At 42.3% G+C, this 17,345-nt stretch overlaps 1 protein-coding gene across 2 annotated transcripts in view; it reads left to right on the top strand.

Annotated features, from left to right (window-relative positions):
* dnajc17 (DnaJ (Hsp40) homolog, subfamily C, member 17) overlaps window positions 1-17,345 on the top strand; it is a 160,281-nt gene that overhangs the window by 63,752 nt on the left and 79,184 nt on the right. For both annotated transcript variants that reach the window (XM_060828756.1, XM_060828755.1), the window contains exon 6: window positions 16,519-16,615. In XM_060828756.1, coding sequence (XP_060684739.1) covers window positions 16,519-16,615 — 97 coding nt within the window. The remainder of the gene's footprint in view (window positions 1-16,518; window positions 16,616-17,345) is intronic.

Consider the following 17,345-nt stretch of genomic DNA (forward strand, 5'->3'; position numbering starts at 1 on the left):
TCCACACCAGGGTTTGTCTATTGCCTCTAGCTAGTAGGAATCAGGGAATAGGCCTAAATAGGTCATTGGCAAGAAATGATGATAGTACCACGGGGATCAGTTTGGGACCTCAACTATTTATAATCTATGTCAATAACTTGACCATATGTATAGTTGCTCACTTTGCTGATGATATAAAAATAGGTACCCAAATACATTCTTCAAAGGATGTACGGAGTCTACAAAGAAATGTGGATAGGTTAATTAACTATGCAAATATTTGGCACATTAAATGTTATGTTGTAAGATATGAACTTGTCCACTATGCAAGGAAGAAAATAAAAGCAGCATTTTATTTTAATGGAGAGATAGCCGCAGAATACTCTGGTACAGAGGGATATGGGTGTCCTTATACTTGGCTCGCAAAACAAAATGTATACAGGTTCAGCCGATGAGTAGAAAAGCAATTGTCATTTAGTGCAAGCGCTGTACAGAGCAGTGTTGAGACCATGTCTAGTGTTTTGATCTTTCTTCATAAAAGATATGAATATGTTAGAAGCAGTTCAGAATGTGTTCACCTAACTGATACTTGCTTATGCTTGTCTTACGTGGAAGGGATGAGGATGCCTGTGAGGATCCTTATGATCTAGCTCTGAGGAAAAGTCATTGGACCCAAAACATTAACTCCGAATTCTCTCCTTAGATGCTGCTAGACCTTTTCTATCAATTTCTGCTTTTGTCGTTGTGAGGGTACTGACCTAATGAGAAAAAAATGGACTTTGTTTGGCCTGTGTCAATTGGAGTTTAGAAAAATAAGTTGTAATCTTTCCGAAACATTTTACATCCTGTGGAGAGTTGACAGGGCAGGTGCTAAAAGGACGTTTCCCCTTACGAGGGAGACTAGAATATGGGCATAGTTTAAAAATAAGAGGTATGCCATTTAAGATGGCAGTGAGGAGAATGAAAATAAAATAAAGAGCTGTGGATTTTGTAAAGTCGAAATAAAAACAAAAGTTGTCAGAGAAACTCAGCAGGTCTGTCAGGCTCAGTGCAGAGAAAGCAGAGAGAATGTTTCAAGGCCCCGTGTCCCTTCAGACGTGAGGAGAGCCATTTTTCAGTGAGGGTCACTCTTCCTGGAGGTGGATGGTCATTGAATACTTAAGGCAGAGGTAGATGGATTCTTGACTAACAAGGCAGTCAAAGGATAGCACAGACAGGCAGGCATAGGTGTTGAGGCTGCAATCAAATCAACCATGAAAGGTGGAGTAGATCTACTCCTGCTTCTATTTCATATGTGGTACCTCTCTGAGGTGAGGGTAGAGTCCTACAGCACGGAGATAGACACTTTGGCCCAAACTAGTCTATGCTGTTGGATTTTGACACAGAACTTGCCAAATTCTGGCATCAGTATGGTGACTCAGTGGTTAGCACTGCTGCCACACAGCGCGAGAGACCTGAGCTTGATTCCAGCCTCGGAATTTGCACATTCTCCCCATGTCTGCGTGGGTTTCCCCTGGGTGCTCCGGTTTCCTCCCACAGCCCAAAGATGTGTAGGTTAGGTGGATTAGCCATGGAAAATGCAAGGTTACAGGGATAGGATAGGGGTTGGGTTTGGTTAGGATGCTGTTCAGAGGGGCGGTGTTGGCCCAATAGGCCGGGTGGCCTGCTTTCACACTTTAGGAATTCTGTGCTTATAAGTAGGGTTTTGGTTCCATTTGCATTAAGGCATTGGGATATTAGTGGAAGAACACTACTGGATTCTAGTTTGATTGATATCAAAGGACTCCACTGGTAAGTGTACACACAGGAGCAAAAGCTGTGGGCAGAATCTGGTTGGGTTACATTATTAACTCTTCTACCATTGAATAACTTGCCAATGCCAGCTCCCCTATTCTCTGTGTGAAGAATGGGAACTTGGATAAGATATTGTAAGATGTTGGAGTAGGAACAAGCCAAATAGTCCATTGTCTGCTCTGCTGTTTAATGAGATTATGACTGACCTTGACAATGCTCAACTCCACTTTCCTGTTTTAGCTCTATCACCCTTGATTCCCTTAATAATTAGAACCTCCTTTTAGTCCTGTTATTGGCATTGATTACAATGTCGTGGGTGTTGTAACCATTGCTACACTACTGAGTGTGGGAGATCCCTCAAAAGGTGCTGAATATTGGGTATTATTTTGGCAAGAATGTTATGATTCAGTTGTTCAGGACATTGATGAGATCACAATTCCAATAGTGGGTGCAGCTTTGGTCTCCTTTATTTAAGGAATGATGTAAATGATTTGAAGGCTGTTAAGAAGAAGTTTGCTAGATTAACACCTGGACATGTGGGTTCTCTGCCAAGGAAAGATTATTAGATTAGAATCAATCTAAACATCAGGTCATAGACAGAGAACGCAGGGGGCCAACATCTTCAACATATTGTCTAGCTAACACTATTGTTAGCAGCTAACCCGAGAATGCAACTTTAAAAAGAAGGGTTTTGTGATTTACACATGAAAGAAGTGAAATATCACTATATTCTAACAGATGAAAGGCTTAACAGACAGTCAATTTTTCAATGTATAATTTCAGTTACATCACAGTGCAAATTTTTGCTATAAATTCTGTGTTACGATCGAGCCTTCCACAATCACCAGATGAAGGAGCGACGCTCCGAAAGCTAGTGTGCTTCCAATTAAACCTGTTGGACTATAACCTGGTGTTGTGTGATTTTTAACTGTGTACACCCCAGTCCAACATCAGCATCTCCAAATCAAGGAAAGATTGAACATGCTGGGCTAGTTTTCACTGCGAGTTGAAAGAGTGAGGGGTGCCTTGATTGAAGTGAAGAAGTTCCTGAACAGTCTTGACAAGGTAGATGTGGAAGCAATGTTCTGTCTTGTGGCAGAGCACAGAACTCTGGGGGCCCAATTGTAAAATTAGAAGTTGCCCTTTCAGTACAGCAGTGAGAGAAAATTCTTACTCTGAGGGTTGTGTGATATTAGAATATTCTGCCTTTGTAGATGCAATATTGTCAGGAAGACAAATCAAAGGTTATCAGATATAGATTAGATTACTTACAGTGGAAACAGGCCCTTTGGCCCAACAAGTCCACACCGACCCGCCGAAGCGCAATCCACCCAGAACCATTCCCCTATATTTACCCCTGCCCCGAACACTATGGGCAATTTAACATGGCCAATTCACCTAACCTGCACATTTTTGGACTGTGGGAGGAAACCCACGCAGAATGTGCAAATTCCACACAGTCAGTCGCGTGAGGCAGGAATTGAACCTGGGTCTCTGGCGCTGTGAGGCAGCAGTGCTAACCACCTTGCCGCCCACTTTTTTTAAAATTTCAATTGAATCCCCCAGTCATCTTTCAATACCCCGTACGTATAGTCAAACCGTCTAACGATCATATGTTAAACTTTTCATATAGATGGGAATGTGGAATTTGAAAGAAAAACAGATTAACTGTGAGTTTATGGAATGGCAGGACTTGAAAGGTCTACATTTGCTCCTTATTCATCTGAATGATGTTGAGAAGATTACCAGTTGGTCTGATATGAGGACTTCTTAACATGTTTAATCTGTGTCAATGAAATACTTCTTGGTGTTGTGGTTCTGTTCTCTGAGCTGGAAGTTTTTGTTGCAAACGTTTCGTCCCCTGGCTAGGCGACATCATCAGTGCACTGATGATGTCGCCTAGCCAGGGGACGAAACGTTTGCAACAAAAACTTCCAGCTCGGCGAACAGAACCACAACAACGAGCACCCGAGCTACAAATCTTCGCACAAACCTTGAATACTTCTTGGTATTGTAGAGTGTTCATAAACAAAATTGAAGGGTAGGTAAACTTCAAGGGTGAGGACTTTGGACAGAGAATACCTGTCACCATGTGGTTTACTTTAGCAAACTCCAGCAGACAGGCTGGTTGTTTAAAAACAACTAAAATCAGAATGAAGTTGCTAGTTCTGTAGCAGTAAAAGACAATGCTGAAAGTGCATAGCCCAGCTGCAACAGTGTCTCAACATGGGGCCTTTGAACTTCACCTTGACTTCTTCAAGTCAGCCAGCAGCTGAAACATATACCCAAGAAAGAAAAATGTAATTGCCTTTTAGAGAAGGATAGAATTGTCTGCATTCCTACCAGATTGTTTTTATTATACTGGCGTTAGAGCTGAATTGGATCTTGCCTGAGATCCCTTTACATATTGAGCTGCTCATGCAAGAAGCTGATGTTTTGAATCATGTTTCATCCATATGTATTACAGTGGTTAAACACAAAAACTGGGGATAATTGGCTTACACTTGTAACTTAGGCCTACAGTTCCCTTACTCAAACATCAGGAACAATGAGTGAAATAATTCATAACAATGTAGGTCTTCAATTATCCTAAATTTTAGTTTGAAAGAAATGGGGAAGAATTCTTGAGAAATTAATGTGAAAATGCTTAACCCAAGAGAGCTAATTTCAGTGAGTTAAAAAGAAATATGGTCCATTCTGATTGGAGACACTTACCAAGAGAGTTCTTTCAATGATGAAACATGAAACATAAAGCGTTTCACATAAAGTAGATAAAGGGGGTGTGTAATAAGGATCATAATCCATTACAGTAAAGAGCCAAGCTGATTACAAAAATGCAGAGCAAACACTTGAGTTGGAGAGTGTATCAGACTAAGTTAACAGGTAACGTTAAAGGGAGCTCCAAACCTTTTAAACAGAATAGTGCCGGATATGGAAGTTTTGTGTTATAAAGAAAGGCTGGGACTTTTCCCACTGGTTGAGAAGTAACTTTATAGAAGTTTATAAAATATTGATGGGTATAGATAGAGATAGTGGCAGCTGTCTTTTCCCTAGGATGTGGGATTTCAAGAGTAGGGGGCATTTTTTTTTAGGTGAGAAGAGAGAGATTTTAAAAAGACATTTGGAAGTGGTGGATGTGGGTACAATGACAATGTTTAAAAGATATTTAAGTTAGTACATGAATAGGAAAGGTTTGGAAATATATGGGCCAGGAGCAGCAGGTGGGACTAGTTTAGTTTGGGATTATGTTTGGCATAGATGGGTTGCACCGAAGGGTCTGTTTCCATGCTGTTTGACTCTATATAAATATTAAACAAGTAGTCACGAGGAAGGGTTTGGACTATTAAAGATCAAAAACAACCATTTCTTGGACTGCAGGCATGGGAAAGCTCCTAAATGTGTGCTTAGTAACTGTTGGCACCAGAGGAGAGAATGCTGCCAAAGAGAAAAAAAAGAGATGGGATTTAAAACAGATGAAGAGGTACATTGGCAATGCTGAAAACAGTAAAATCATTTGGTTATTACAGAATGCATTGTAGTTTGCTAGGGAAATTGTAGCTGCAAATTGTGAGCTTCAAAATCTCCTTAGTGCGAGAATACCAGGATTACAGATGTTACACCCATGTCCCTAAAAAGGAGAGAGTGCTAAATCCAGCAAAGACAAGTCAAATGTTAGTATTGAGAGCAAAGTTAATTGCCTGTGGGAAATTTATGGGCTTATAAATGAAAGCCAGCATGAGATTTATGAAACCAAATCACATTTGACTAATTTTATTGAATGTTTGAATAAAGTAACAGCAAATATTGATGGTAGCCAAGTTAATATGAGTAGACGTTCAGAAGGTATTCAATTAAATACAACAGAACAGACTTGGGTGAATTGAAACCCCGTGGGATGAACTGATCATTGGTTGGATGTACACTTGAATTAATCAATATTAATTACAGTGAAGTACTAGAAATGATTATCTAGGTTAAATGTTTTGTTAAAGGTATGTTCCAGATAATTACTTCAAACGAAATAGTGAGAGTAGAACAAGGGGACATCAAATCTGTCAAACGCAAATGTAAGGCAGGGACCAAATACCTCCCTTTCTCACAAAATGATCAGTACAGGGAATAGACTCCCAGGAACAGAGAAAAACTTTGGAATCGGTCATGAAAATGTTACGTATTATCCTGGAGGAAGGAGAACAATAGACTCTCTGGATGGATGAACTAATGGTTATCCTCTCACACAGTCTTTTAAACAGTTTGTCTGAAATGGCTATGATTTTTGTCAGAACTAATATTGTTGAGCCCTCACCCTACTCTGTTGTTCCTATGTGGGGTTTTGCGTGTTGCACAAGCCATCTTTATCTGAGTTAGCACCAGACAAATTGGAACTGGCTAAACAGCACTGTACCTTCTCATTTCCAGTATCTCCTGGATTGAAAAGCAACCCTTTTTCTTCTGATGGACAGTTTGTTAACGTTTGGTTGAACAGGAATCCAACCTCCCTTCTAATGGCCCCGCCTCATGCATCCGGCAAACCCCTTCCTCCTGGACACACCCTCCCGGTGTCCCACCCTCCCTCAACATCTTCATCGCAAACTGTCCCGACAACATCAATCGCTTGGATATTTTACTCCAACCTCTCCCAATGGAGCATGCAGCCAAATGCACCCTTCGCTCCAACCACAACCTCACTATTAAACCCACCAATAAGGAGAAGTGCGGTGGTAGTATTGCAAACTGACCTCTACATCACTGAAGCCAGACACCAACTCTGACCGCTCCTCCTAACGTCCCCTCGATCATGACCCAACTCTGATCACCAAACCATCATCTCCCAGACCATCAACAACCTCATGACTTAGTGAGATCGCCGATCTACAGCCTCCAACCTGATAGAAATGGGCAGTGTGGGGTTGGGGAACTATCTCCTATCCAAAAACCATAAACCTGACTGCCTGGTTGACCCATTGCCTCTGCCTGCTCTTGCCCCATCGAGCTCACGTCCTCCTACCTTGACTCCAAGCTTTCTCTTTTTGGTCAGGAACTCCCTACCTACATTCGTGACACAACCCATTTCTTCTACCTCTTCGAAAACTGTCAATTCCCTGTTCACCAACATCTCACCTTTACCATGGATGTACAGGCCTTTTGCAACTGCATCCCCCACACATAGGGCCTAAAATCCCTCTACTTCCTCTCCCTTGGGCCTAACTAGTTTTCCTCCACTGACATTCTTATTCACTTGGCAGAACTGCTCCTCATCCTCAACAATTCTTCTTTTGATTTTTCCCACTTCCTATAAACTGGAGCTGTGCAGGCCTCTTTGTAGGGTTTGTGAAACAATCCCTCTGCCACAACTACACAGGCATCATCCCTCAGCTCTTCCTCTACTACATTGATGACTGCATCAGTGCTGCCTTGTGCGCCTGTGAAGTGCTTGAGCAATTCATCAACTTTGCCAACAACTTCCACCCCACCCTCAAATTGACCTGGACCATTTCTGACACCCCCCTCCCCTTTTGGACCTCTCTGTCTCTATCTCTGGAAAACGATTTGTTACTTATGTCCATTTCAAGCCCACTGACTCCCACAACTGCCTCAACTGCACCACCTTGCACCACCCTGCTCCAGAAATGCAATGCCATACTCCGAATTCCACTACCTCCACCGCATCTGCTTACTGGATGAGGCAATCCATTTCAGGGCATCCCAGATATTCTCCTATTTTAGGGAGTGTAGTTTTCCCTCCTCAGTAATTAAGGATGCCCTCAACTGCATCTCCTCCATCTCCCACCCTTCTGCCCTCAAATTCCCTCACCCCAACAACAATAAGGATAGAGTCCCCTCAGTCCTCATGTAGCATCTCGCTAAACTCCGAACTCAACACATCCTCTGACATTTCTGCCACCTACAGTCCGACTCTACCACCAAAACAATATTTCCTTCTCCACCCATGTCCACTTTCCGCAAGGACCATTCACTCCACAACTTCCTCGTCAACTCTATAGTCCCCACCAATGTCTTCACCACACCCGGCACCTTTTCCTGCCATTGCAAGAGGTGCAACACCTGCCCCGACACCTCCCATTTCACCTTCACCAAGGCCCTAAGCAATACTTCCAGATCCAACAGAGATTTACCTGCACTTCATCCAACCTCATCTATTGCATCCTTCAACCCCGATGTGGTCTCCTCTGTACTGGAGAGACCAAATGCAGACTCTGGGACCATTTCGCAGAGCATCTGCACTCTGCACGCATTAACTAACCTGTCCTTCCAGTTATCATCCATTTTAATTTCCCTTCCCACTCCCCCAGCGACATGCCCATCCTCAGCGACCTCAACTGTTAGAGTGAGGCCAAGTGGAAACTGGAGGGATCACACCTGATATTTTGCCTGAGGAGTTTATGGCCCAATGGCCTCCAGTATTGAGTTCACCCGCTTCAAAATCTCTCCGCCCCAGCCTTATCCATTGTTCAGCCCTCTCCCTCTTCCTCTCCTCCCTGACCTGTTCTAACCTGACAATCTTTCTACTCACCTATCCACTCCAACCCCTCCCACTGACCAATCACAATAACCCCCTATCTGCGTCCGTCCATCTATTGGGTGCTGTCTGACCTGCTGTGCTTTTCCAGCTTCACATTTGTTGACTTTAACTGTAGGTCGTGCTCAGGTTCCAGGCAACATTTTGAAAGTCAATATATTGCCTTACATATGTTGCTATTACAAAGCTTTACTATGCTCTACACAAATCTTCGAGGAAAAAGTGAGGTCTGCAGATGCTGGAGATCAGAGCTGAAAATGTGTTGCTGGAAAAACGCAGCAGATCAGGCAGCATCCAAGGAACAGGAAATTCGACGTTTCGGGCATGAGCCCTTCATCAGGAATGAGGTAAGTATGTCCAGCAGGCTAAGATAAAAGGTAGGGAGGAGGGACTTGGAGAAGGGGTGATGGAGATGTGATAGGTGGAAGGAGGTCAAGGTGAGGGTGATAGGCCGGAGTGGGGGTGGGGGCGGAGAGGTCAGGAAGAGGATTGCAGGTTAGGAGGGCGGTGCTGAGTTCAAGGGAATCGACTGAGACAAGGTGGGGGGAGGGGAAATGAGGAAACTGCGGAAATCTGAGTTCATCCCTTGTGGTTGGAGGGTTCCCAGGCGGAAGATGAGGCACTCCTCCTCCAGCCGTCATGTTGTTATGTTCTGGAAAGTTAACTAAGTGTGTATCGCACACTCTATGGTCTGGAATTCCCCAAGCACATCGTAATCAATAATGTGGTTTTCATTGAATCCCTGCAGTGTGGAAACAGGCCCTTCAGCCCAAGTCCACACCGACCCTCCAAAGAGTAGCCCACCCTGATCCACTCCCTCACCCTATGACTCTACATTTACTCCGACTAACCTACACATCCCTGAACATGAGCAATTTAGCATGGCCAGTTCACCTAACCTGCACATCTTTGGACTGTGGGAGGAAACCAGAGCACCCGAAGGAAACTCACGCAGACAAGGAGAGAACATGCAAACTCCACACACACAGTTGCCTGAGGTTGGAATCGAACCGAGTCCCAGGTTCTGTGAGGCAGCGGTGCTAACCAGCGAGCCACCATGCCGCCAGTTTTAAAGTACCTCTTAGTTCTGTGAGCTTTCAGTAGTGGCCAATTTAAATACTGTGAAATGTCTGTAAAACAAAGATGAAGTGCTTTGGGGGGCTGTTGGGGGCTGTTCATGGTGCCAAGTGATCTTTTCCACTTGCCTGAACCCCGTTTCGGTTTAATACCAATCCAAGAGGTAGCATAATGAACACTGCTGAATTGTCTTTGTCGACTGTACATCATGTCAGTTTTGAAGCCTTCTGACTAGGAGACAACAAGTAATGGCTGTGTTTAGCATTGGGCTCCCCAGGGTTGGGCACTGTGAACAAACTAGAGAAGAATCATGGAAGCATTAAAAATAGTCAAAGATAGGCGGAAAAATGTTTTGTTGGTCAAAGATCAGTGGTCAGTTTATAGAAATAGGTTGTTTGTTTTCTAGTTAATGAAGGAAGGTGGTGTGCAATGAGGATGGACTTTTGAGTTATTAACAATAGGAATGTGGGGATGAGATGGTAGGAGATGGAGTCATGTGATTCAGCCTCCAAGAAAGCATCCAAGTGGACCTGGTGAACCTAATGCTGCGATCATGTGAAACTGGAGCCTTTCACAAATGCAAATGTTTTAAGCAGTGTAAACTCTAATTACAGGTCAGGCGAAGCATACAACATATACAGGAAGGTTGTAACTAATAAAATATGTTGCTGGAACACCATGTCAAATAAAATTACGTTTATTTTTGTTTAAAACAAAATACTAACTTCAGGCTGTTCTCCCATTGTGTAACCCCAGATTAAATGTGATGATGCCAGAAAATAAATAGGCAGGTGCGAGTGTGCTGGGTTTCAAGCACAAGGGAGAGAAATGCTTTTTTGCTTCTGCAAAAACCAGTAAATGACTTTCATTTTTGTGTAAATTTGATTCTGGAGAAAAAACATTATTGCAAGTTCTTCAATTAATCTTGAGTGCTGCAAAGTACATTTGAGTCCAGGTGTTGAGAGGTAAGACATCCGTTTCTGGAGATACAAGATGGATTTGCTGCGGATGACACGGCTATGAAACCTGATAGGCGTGCATACAGCTGTGGTCATCAGGAATAGCCCATATCCTTGGCATTTTCTGTAACCATGCTGTTGCAGCTCATCTTTCACCTCTTTACAACTGTCAACGTGGTTGATCCAGTCATCCTCTCCAACTGCTTTGCATTTTTAAAATTTCTGTCAGGCAGCTTTTGCTTACTTCCGTGCTTAATAAAATTACATTTGGAAACAGGCCATTGAGTCTGACCAGGCCATGTGGTATTTGTCCTCCATAAGGATAGTTATTCCAATCCCATTCCCTGCTTTGCTTCTGTTTGTCTGTATTCTCCTCACTTTAAACCATCAAACTAGCCTATTCTTAAATGTCTCACCTATTTAGTTGTTCTCTCACTTCACAGGTCTACCAGGAATCCCTCCTTAGATTCTTTTTTACCTTTGTGTGCGTACTGTCCTTTAGCGATACCATTCGAACTCCGATGTATGTTGGTTACTTAAACTTACATCACTGCATCATTCTTGTAACTCATTCACATCCTGTATTATCAGGATGCATCCAATTTTCTATCCATTGCCTTAATACCCAATTTACAAACACTGCACATTCACTATCAACTCGAGCCCTCCATGGTGATGATCTCTGGCTGTGCCTATTGACACCTGAGCTGAGCTTCTGACTTCCTCATCTCTCAATGATAAAAATTGCTTGTCTCTATTTCCTCAATGCCATCCAATACAGACTTACTACTATTGAATACCTGACTCATGCCTTTGTCACCTCAAGACTTGATTACTCCAAAGCAGTCCATTCACGTTTTTTGCATTTTCCATCAGATGCAATGGATCAAACAAAACCTTATCCAGCACAATGTCTCTCTGCTCCTCACGCCTACATTAATTTTCTTCCAGTCTATAAGTTGTAGATTTTAATTTCTCACCCATTTGTTCTTTTCAGATCCCTTCATAAAATTGCTCCTCATTTTATAATGGCTTCCACCCCTACAACTCTCACTACATCAAACTGTTTCTCTGCCTTCAAACTTTTAAACTGCTATTGTAAGCTGTACTTTCAGCCACCTAAATCATAATCTCTGAATTTCTTCTTAAACTTCTCCACCTCTTTCTCCTAATTTCCCATATTTGCTTCTGGAAGACTGGAGACTGGCAAAATTGGTACCACTGTTTAAGAAGGGTGGTAAAGACAAGCCAGGGAACTATAGACCAGTGAGCCTGATCTCGGTGGTGGGCAAGTTGTTGGAGGGAATCCTGAGGGATAGGATGTACATGTATTTGGAAAGGCAAGGACTGAATCAGGATAGTCAGCATGGCTTTGTGTGTGGGAAATCATGTCTCACAAACTTGATTGATTTTTTTGAAGAAGTAACAAAAAAGATTGATGAGGGCAGAGTAGTAGATGTGATCTATATGGACTTCAGTAAGGTGTTTGACAAGGTTCCCCATGGGAGACTGATTAGCAAGGTTAGATCTCAAGGAATACAGGGAGAACTAGCCATATGGATACAGAACTGGCTCAAAGGTAGTGACCAGTGGAGTGCCACAAGGATCGATGCTGGGCCCTCTTCTTTTTGTCATTTATATAAAAGCATAAGAGATACAGTTAGTAAATTTGCAGATGCCACCAAAATTGGAGGTGTAGTGGACAGCGTAGAGGGTTACCTCCTATTACAACTGGATCTTGACCAGCTGGGCCAATGGGCTGAGAAGTGGCAGATGGAGTTTAATTCAGATAAATGTGAGGTGCTTCATTTTGGGAAAGTAAATCTTAGCAGGACTTATACACTTAATGGTAAGGTCCTAGGGAGTGTTGCTGAACAAAGAGACCTTGGACTGCAGGTTCATAGCTCCTTGAAAGTGGAGTCGCAGGTAGATAGGATAGTGAAGAAGGCATTTGGTATGTTTTCCTTTATTGGTCAGAGTGTGGAGTACAGGAGTTGGGAGGTCATGTTGTGGCTGTACAGGACATTGGTTAGGCCACTGTTGGAATATTGCGTGCAATTCTGGTCTCCTCCCTATCGGAAAGATGTTGTGAAACTTGAAAGGGTTCAGAAAAGATTTACAAGGATATTGCCAGGGTTGGAGGATTTGAGCCATAGGGAGAGACTGAACAGGCTGGGGTTGTTTCCCTGGAACGTTGGAGGCTGAGGGGTGACCTTTTATAGAGGTTTACAAAATTATGAGGGGCATGGATAGGATAAATAGACAAAGTCTTTTCCCTGGGGTTGGGGAGTCCAGAACTAGAGGGCATGGGTTTAGAGTGAGAGGGGAAAGATATAAAAGAGACCTAAGGGACAACGTTTTCATGCAGGGGGTGGTATGTGTATGGGAATGAGCTGCCAGAGGAAGTGATGGAGGCTGGTACAATTGCAACATTTAAGAGGCATTTGGATGGGTATATGAATAGGAAGGGTTTGGAGGGATATGGGCTGGGTGCTGGCAGGTGGGACTAGATTGGGTTGGGATATCTGGTCGGCATGGACGGGTTGGACCGAAGAGTCTGATTCCATGCTGTACATCTCTATGACTCTAAGTGCCTTGTTTCTCCTTATGTCTCTGTGAACCATCTTAATGGTGCTTTTTGAGGGCAAGTTGTTGCTAAACATTTCTGACACATCACATTCCAGAATTGCTGTCTGATAAGATAATGATTTTCTATTTTGGATTTGTGTTTAGTTATCCAGGATTTAAGCTGGTATCTGCTGCTTTGCAATTACAAGTTGGGAAATTGCCATGTCAATTATAGGAAACAAACTAGTGTAATTTTCTTGGCTACGTGAACTGGACATGTCGGATCAAGGGTAAAAGTGTTGATGCAAACCGATTGAAAGGTGGAAATTTAATCTCTCTGCTTTAATGGGTTTGAATTAATTGCTGGTGTTGATAGCTCTGTGATTGCTCAGCTTTTGGTGAACTGTGATTTTTTTTTTAGGATTGGTTTCAATAAAAGTAACAGCATTTTTTGCTTTAACTAACTCTTTGAGTTGATTGACAGCTTGACACTGATATTAATCATGTGAGGAAAAGTCCAGTTTGTAATGCAAGAATACATTTGTGGTCTTCAGTCTATTACTCAGATAGCCTCTATGTGTCACCATCACTTAAGAATTACATTTGTAGAGATTTTAGCTCATAGTGGATTTAATTTACTTCTGAACTGTAATGAACTCTTGAAGGTGATCAGAATTGGAAAAGAGCTCAGATTTTAACAACTTAACTCTGCTCAATTATTGAATGTCCTATTCAGTTTCAGAATATGGCTGTGTCTTGGTGTCTATGAATTGAACCCAAGAAAACACAAATTATAAGAAGTGGGGAGGAAAATATAACATCAAATTCTCGGAATAAAATTGTAAAACAGAGTTATGTTAAAGTCCTACTGAAACTTGTTCAAAAGCACAGTTAAAATGGATGCAAGGTTCAGTTTTCTGTATTTTAAAAAGGGTATAGTCACTATATTGTGCAAAAATATTCACAAAGAATAGTGATATCTGAAAAGGATGAACAGTCTATGGCTGAATTGTACATAAAAGAGAAAACTTGGATGATAGTCTTATAGAGGTCTGAAAGTTATGAAGATATTTGCTGGTGTACCCATATAATTTGCTGCCTTTGTGGTGGTGTTTTGGATTTGGAAGGTGCTGTCTGAGGAGCTTTGATGAGCTTCTGCAGTGCATCTTGTGGATGGTAGACATTGCTGCAACTGAGCATTGGTGGTGAAAGGAGTGAATGTTTGTGGATATGGTACTGAGAAAATGTTTCCAGTTGTGGGAAAGTTCAGCCAAAGAAAGTCAATAACGAATTCAGGAGATGCTTATTCATTCAGAAAGATCTTAGAATGTGGAATTTGCTACTACAGTGAATAGGTGAGCTGATTTAACTGGATACATTTAATGGGAAGCTGGATAAAATGTTAAGGAAGAAAGGGATAGCAGCCTTTGCTGACGAAGTATTCTGGGAGAAGCCTCATGTACACTTGCTGAATTGCCCTTAAATTCAATGAACTATTACATACAGCCTTTGAAATGTGGTGTCAGGGAGTTCTACGTTGTCAAAGATGTAACTCTTTAGCTGACATGTTGGATAAACCTGTTCAGTTGAGGATTCAAGGAGGACAGTGGATGTTCCCTTTGTGCTAACCAATATTCTGTTTTTACCCAGTCATTTTGTTTTCTTGGTGTTATAAATTATTTTCCAATTGCTATTTGACAAAGAAAGAAAATGAAAAAACGTCAGGGGTCCCAGCCTCAGCCTTTGCGATTGTGTATCTTTTTTTTCCGTTTGTTTGGATGACAGTGAGAGATGCAGGCTTGATGAGCTAACTGGCCCTTTTTAATGTAGAAAAAAACGTAGAGCACTATTTAAGTGGAAAATCGCTGCAGAATTCTGAGGTGCAGACGAATTAAAATGTTCCAGAGAAATGAAGTTAATCCCCAGCTAGAAACCGCATCGGTAGCAACGGATACAATAAGTGATATTGGTGGATGTGCAGGTAAAACTTTGATGGATGTGGAAGGCTCCTTTAGGGCCTTGGATGGAGGTGAGGGAGGAGGTGTGGGTGCAAGTTTTGCAATTCCTGCAGTGGCAGGGGAAGGTGCCAGGATGGGACGGTGCGTTTGTATGAGTTATGGTTTAAACATTACTAAAAGTCATCTCCTTTAAGAAGGAAGGCATTTAAGGACTACATACGTTTTTTATTTGAAAGCTGGAAATTAGGTACTACTGTGTTTTTATAGAATCAACCAGTTGTTTTCTTTATTGTTTTTTGTTTATAGATGAAATCTGGTAAGACATTTTTATATAATGGTCAAATCAAACCAATCAGCAATGTAAGTGATTAAATGCATCATTTATACAGTTGTGATGGCTTAGTGTACCATTCCCATCAAGGGTTGTGACATTTCCTAGTCCTGAGGAATGCAATACAAAAAGCTTTGCTTTGGTGTCTCCTTCAGCAGTATTTATCAGGGAGACAGAGGCTCTCTAACTTTGTTATCATCCGTTGAAGTACTTTTTGTCACTCACTGAGACACTGTTAGAAGTGGTCCCAATACTGTACGTCCCAATGGTTCGGATGTTACTGAATCCAAATTTGGCTGAGGATTCGATGTTGCAAAGCTACAATTGAGCTGCTGGGGCATGTCAAATCACCAAAGGATCTTAAGAAGTATTTCAAATGGGGTGTGGCAAGGTTTCAGAGTGTTCTGTGGAGAGAGGGGTTGGGGAGTTTAACACGCCTCTTCCTGTTTTGCAGCTTAGTCACAAGTTTTGTAGTTGGCCTCAGCACCCATCAGCTAAGAAGAACTTAAAGCATTGCTGCTCTTGTTTGTTCCCTCTGCTGGGAAAGCAAGAAATGTAGCTGTTGAATGAAGACAGGATCAGTATATTTATGATTCTCCTGTGGTTGAAATGTTTACCGACATTCAAAAACAAAGAATGACGTTTTGTTTTGCATCTGTCGGCTTATATTGAACTATCCATTAGGAAATTAGAGCAGCCTAATGAGAAAGAGAGGAAGAAATTTATAAACATCAGAAACAATATAATATGGTTTAATATGAAAATGAAACAGCAGTCTTACATTTGCTTTCATTTACTTATTTTGCCAGACGTGAACTTTGTCCTAGTCGTTACTTTTTTCACAGAATCATTGAATTCCTGCAGGGTAGAGGCAGGCGCTTCAGTCCGTCAGGTCCACCCCCCCGAAGAGTATCTCACCCAGAACTACCTCCCCTGTCCTATTCTGTCGTTGTAGTCCTGCAGTTCCCATGGCTAACTGACTTAGCCTGCATGTCCCTGGACGCTATGGGCAATTTGTCAAGGCCACTCCACCTAACCTGCACACCTTCAGACTGTGGGAGGAAACCGGAGCAATCGGAGGAAACCCTTGCTCACGTGGGGAGAATGTGCAAACTCCACACGCAGTCACCTGAGGGTGGGATTGAACCCAGGACCGTGCTGCTGTAATGCAGCAGTTCTAATCACTGAGTCACCGTACCGCTCTTTATTGCTTCTATTGCTTTTTCATTGATTTTATTCATTAATTCCTGAACAGGAATTCTCATTGCATTTGGTTACCAAGTAACAGAAGACCTCTTTGTCCTCTTGCAGATTGCCAGGCTAAGGGAAGAGGGCTCTAGACATTTAGAGGAACAGCAGAGGCTTGTCAAAGAACAAATACTGCTGGAGAGAGAGCAGAGGCTGCGAGGTAAAATAGTGCTTGTTTATCAGTATGTTTTGTTATCTGGGAACTCTCATTTCTCATTTTTATCAGTCATCCTTCCCATATTCTTTGCCCACGTGGACCATGGCCTCATGGGTGAGGCTGACCATTTGCCAAATTTTGAACTTTATGGCTTAGTCTGCAGACTAGCTATCCTGTTAATTATAGAGTCAAACAGCACAGAAACTCTCCCATGCCAACCATATCCCAAACTAAACTAATCCCACCTGCCTGTGCTTGGCCTATGTCCCTCCTAACATTTCTTATTTATGTATTTAAATGTCTTTAAACAGTTGTAAGTGTACCTGCAGCCACCATTTCCTCTGAGCCACTCTTTGTGTAAAAGAAAAGTTGCCCCTCCTCTCACCTTAAAAATATGCCCCCTAGTCTTGAAATTATCCACCCTAGGGAAAAGACACCTGCCATTCACCATATCTATACCTCTTGTGATTTAAAAACCCTCTATAAAGTCACCCCGCAACCTCCTACGTTCGTGTGAAAAGAGTTCCCACCCTATCCAGGCTCTCCTTATAACTCAAACCTTGCATTCCTTTTCTGAACTCTGTCCAGCTTAATAATAGCCTTCCTATAACAGGATGACCAGACTGGAAACAGTACTCCAGAAGAGGCCTGTTTAACCTGTACAACCTCAACATGTTTTCCCAACTCCTATACTCAAAGGTCTGAGTAATGAAGGCTTCTTAAGCAATCAATT

The sequence above is a fragment of the Hemiscyllium ocellatum genome, chromosome 8, assembly GCF_020745735.1.
Source record: "Hemiscyllium ocellatum isolate sHemOce1 chromosome 8, sHemOce1.pat.X.cur, whole genome shotgun sequence".
In the NCBI taxonomy this organism is placed as follows: Eukaryota; Metazoa; Chordata; class Chondrichthyes; order Orectolobiformes; family Hemiscylliidae; genus Hemiscyllium; species Hemiscyllium ocellatum.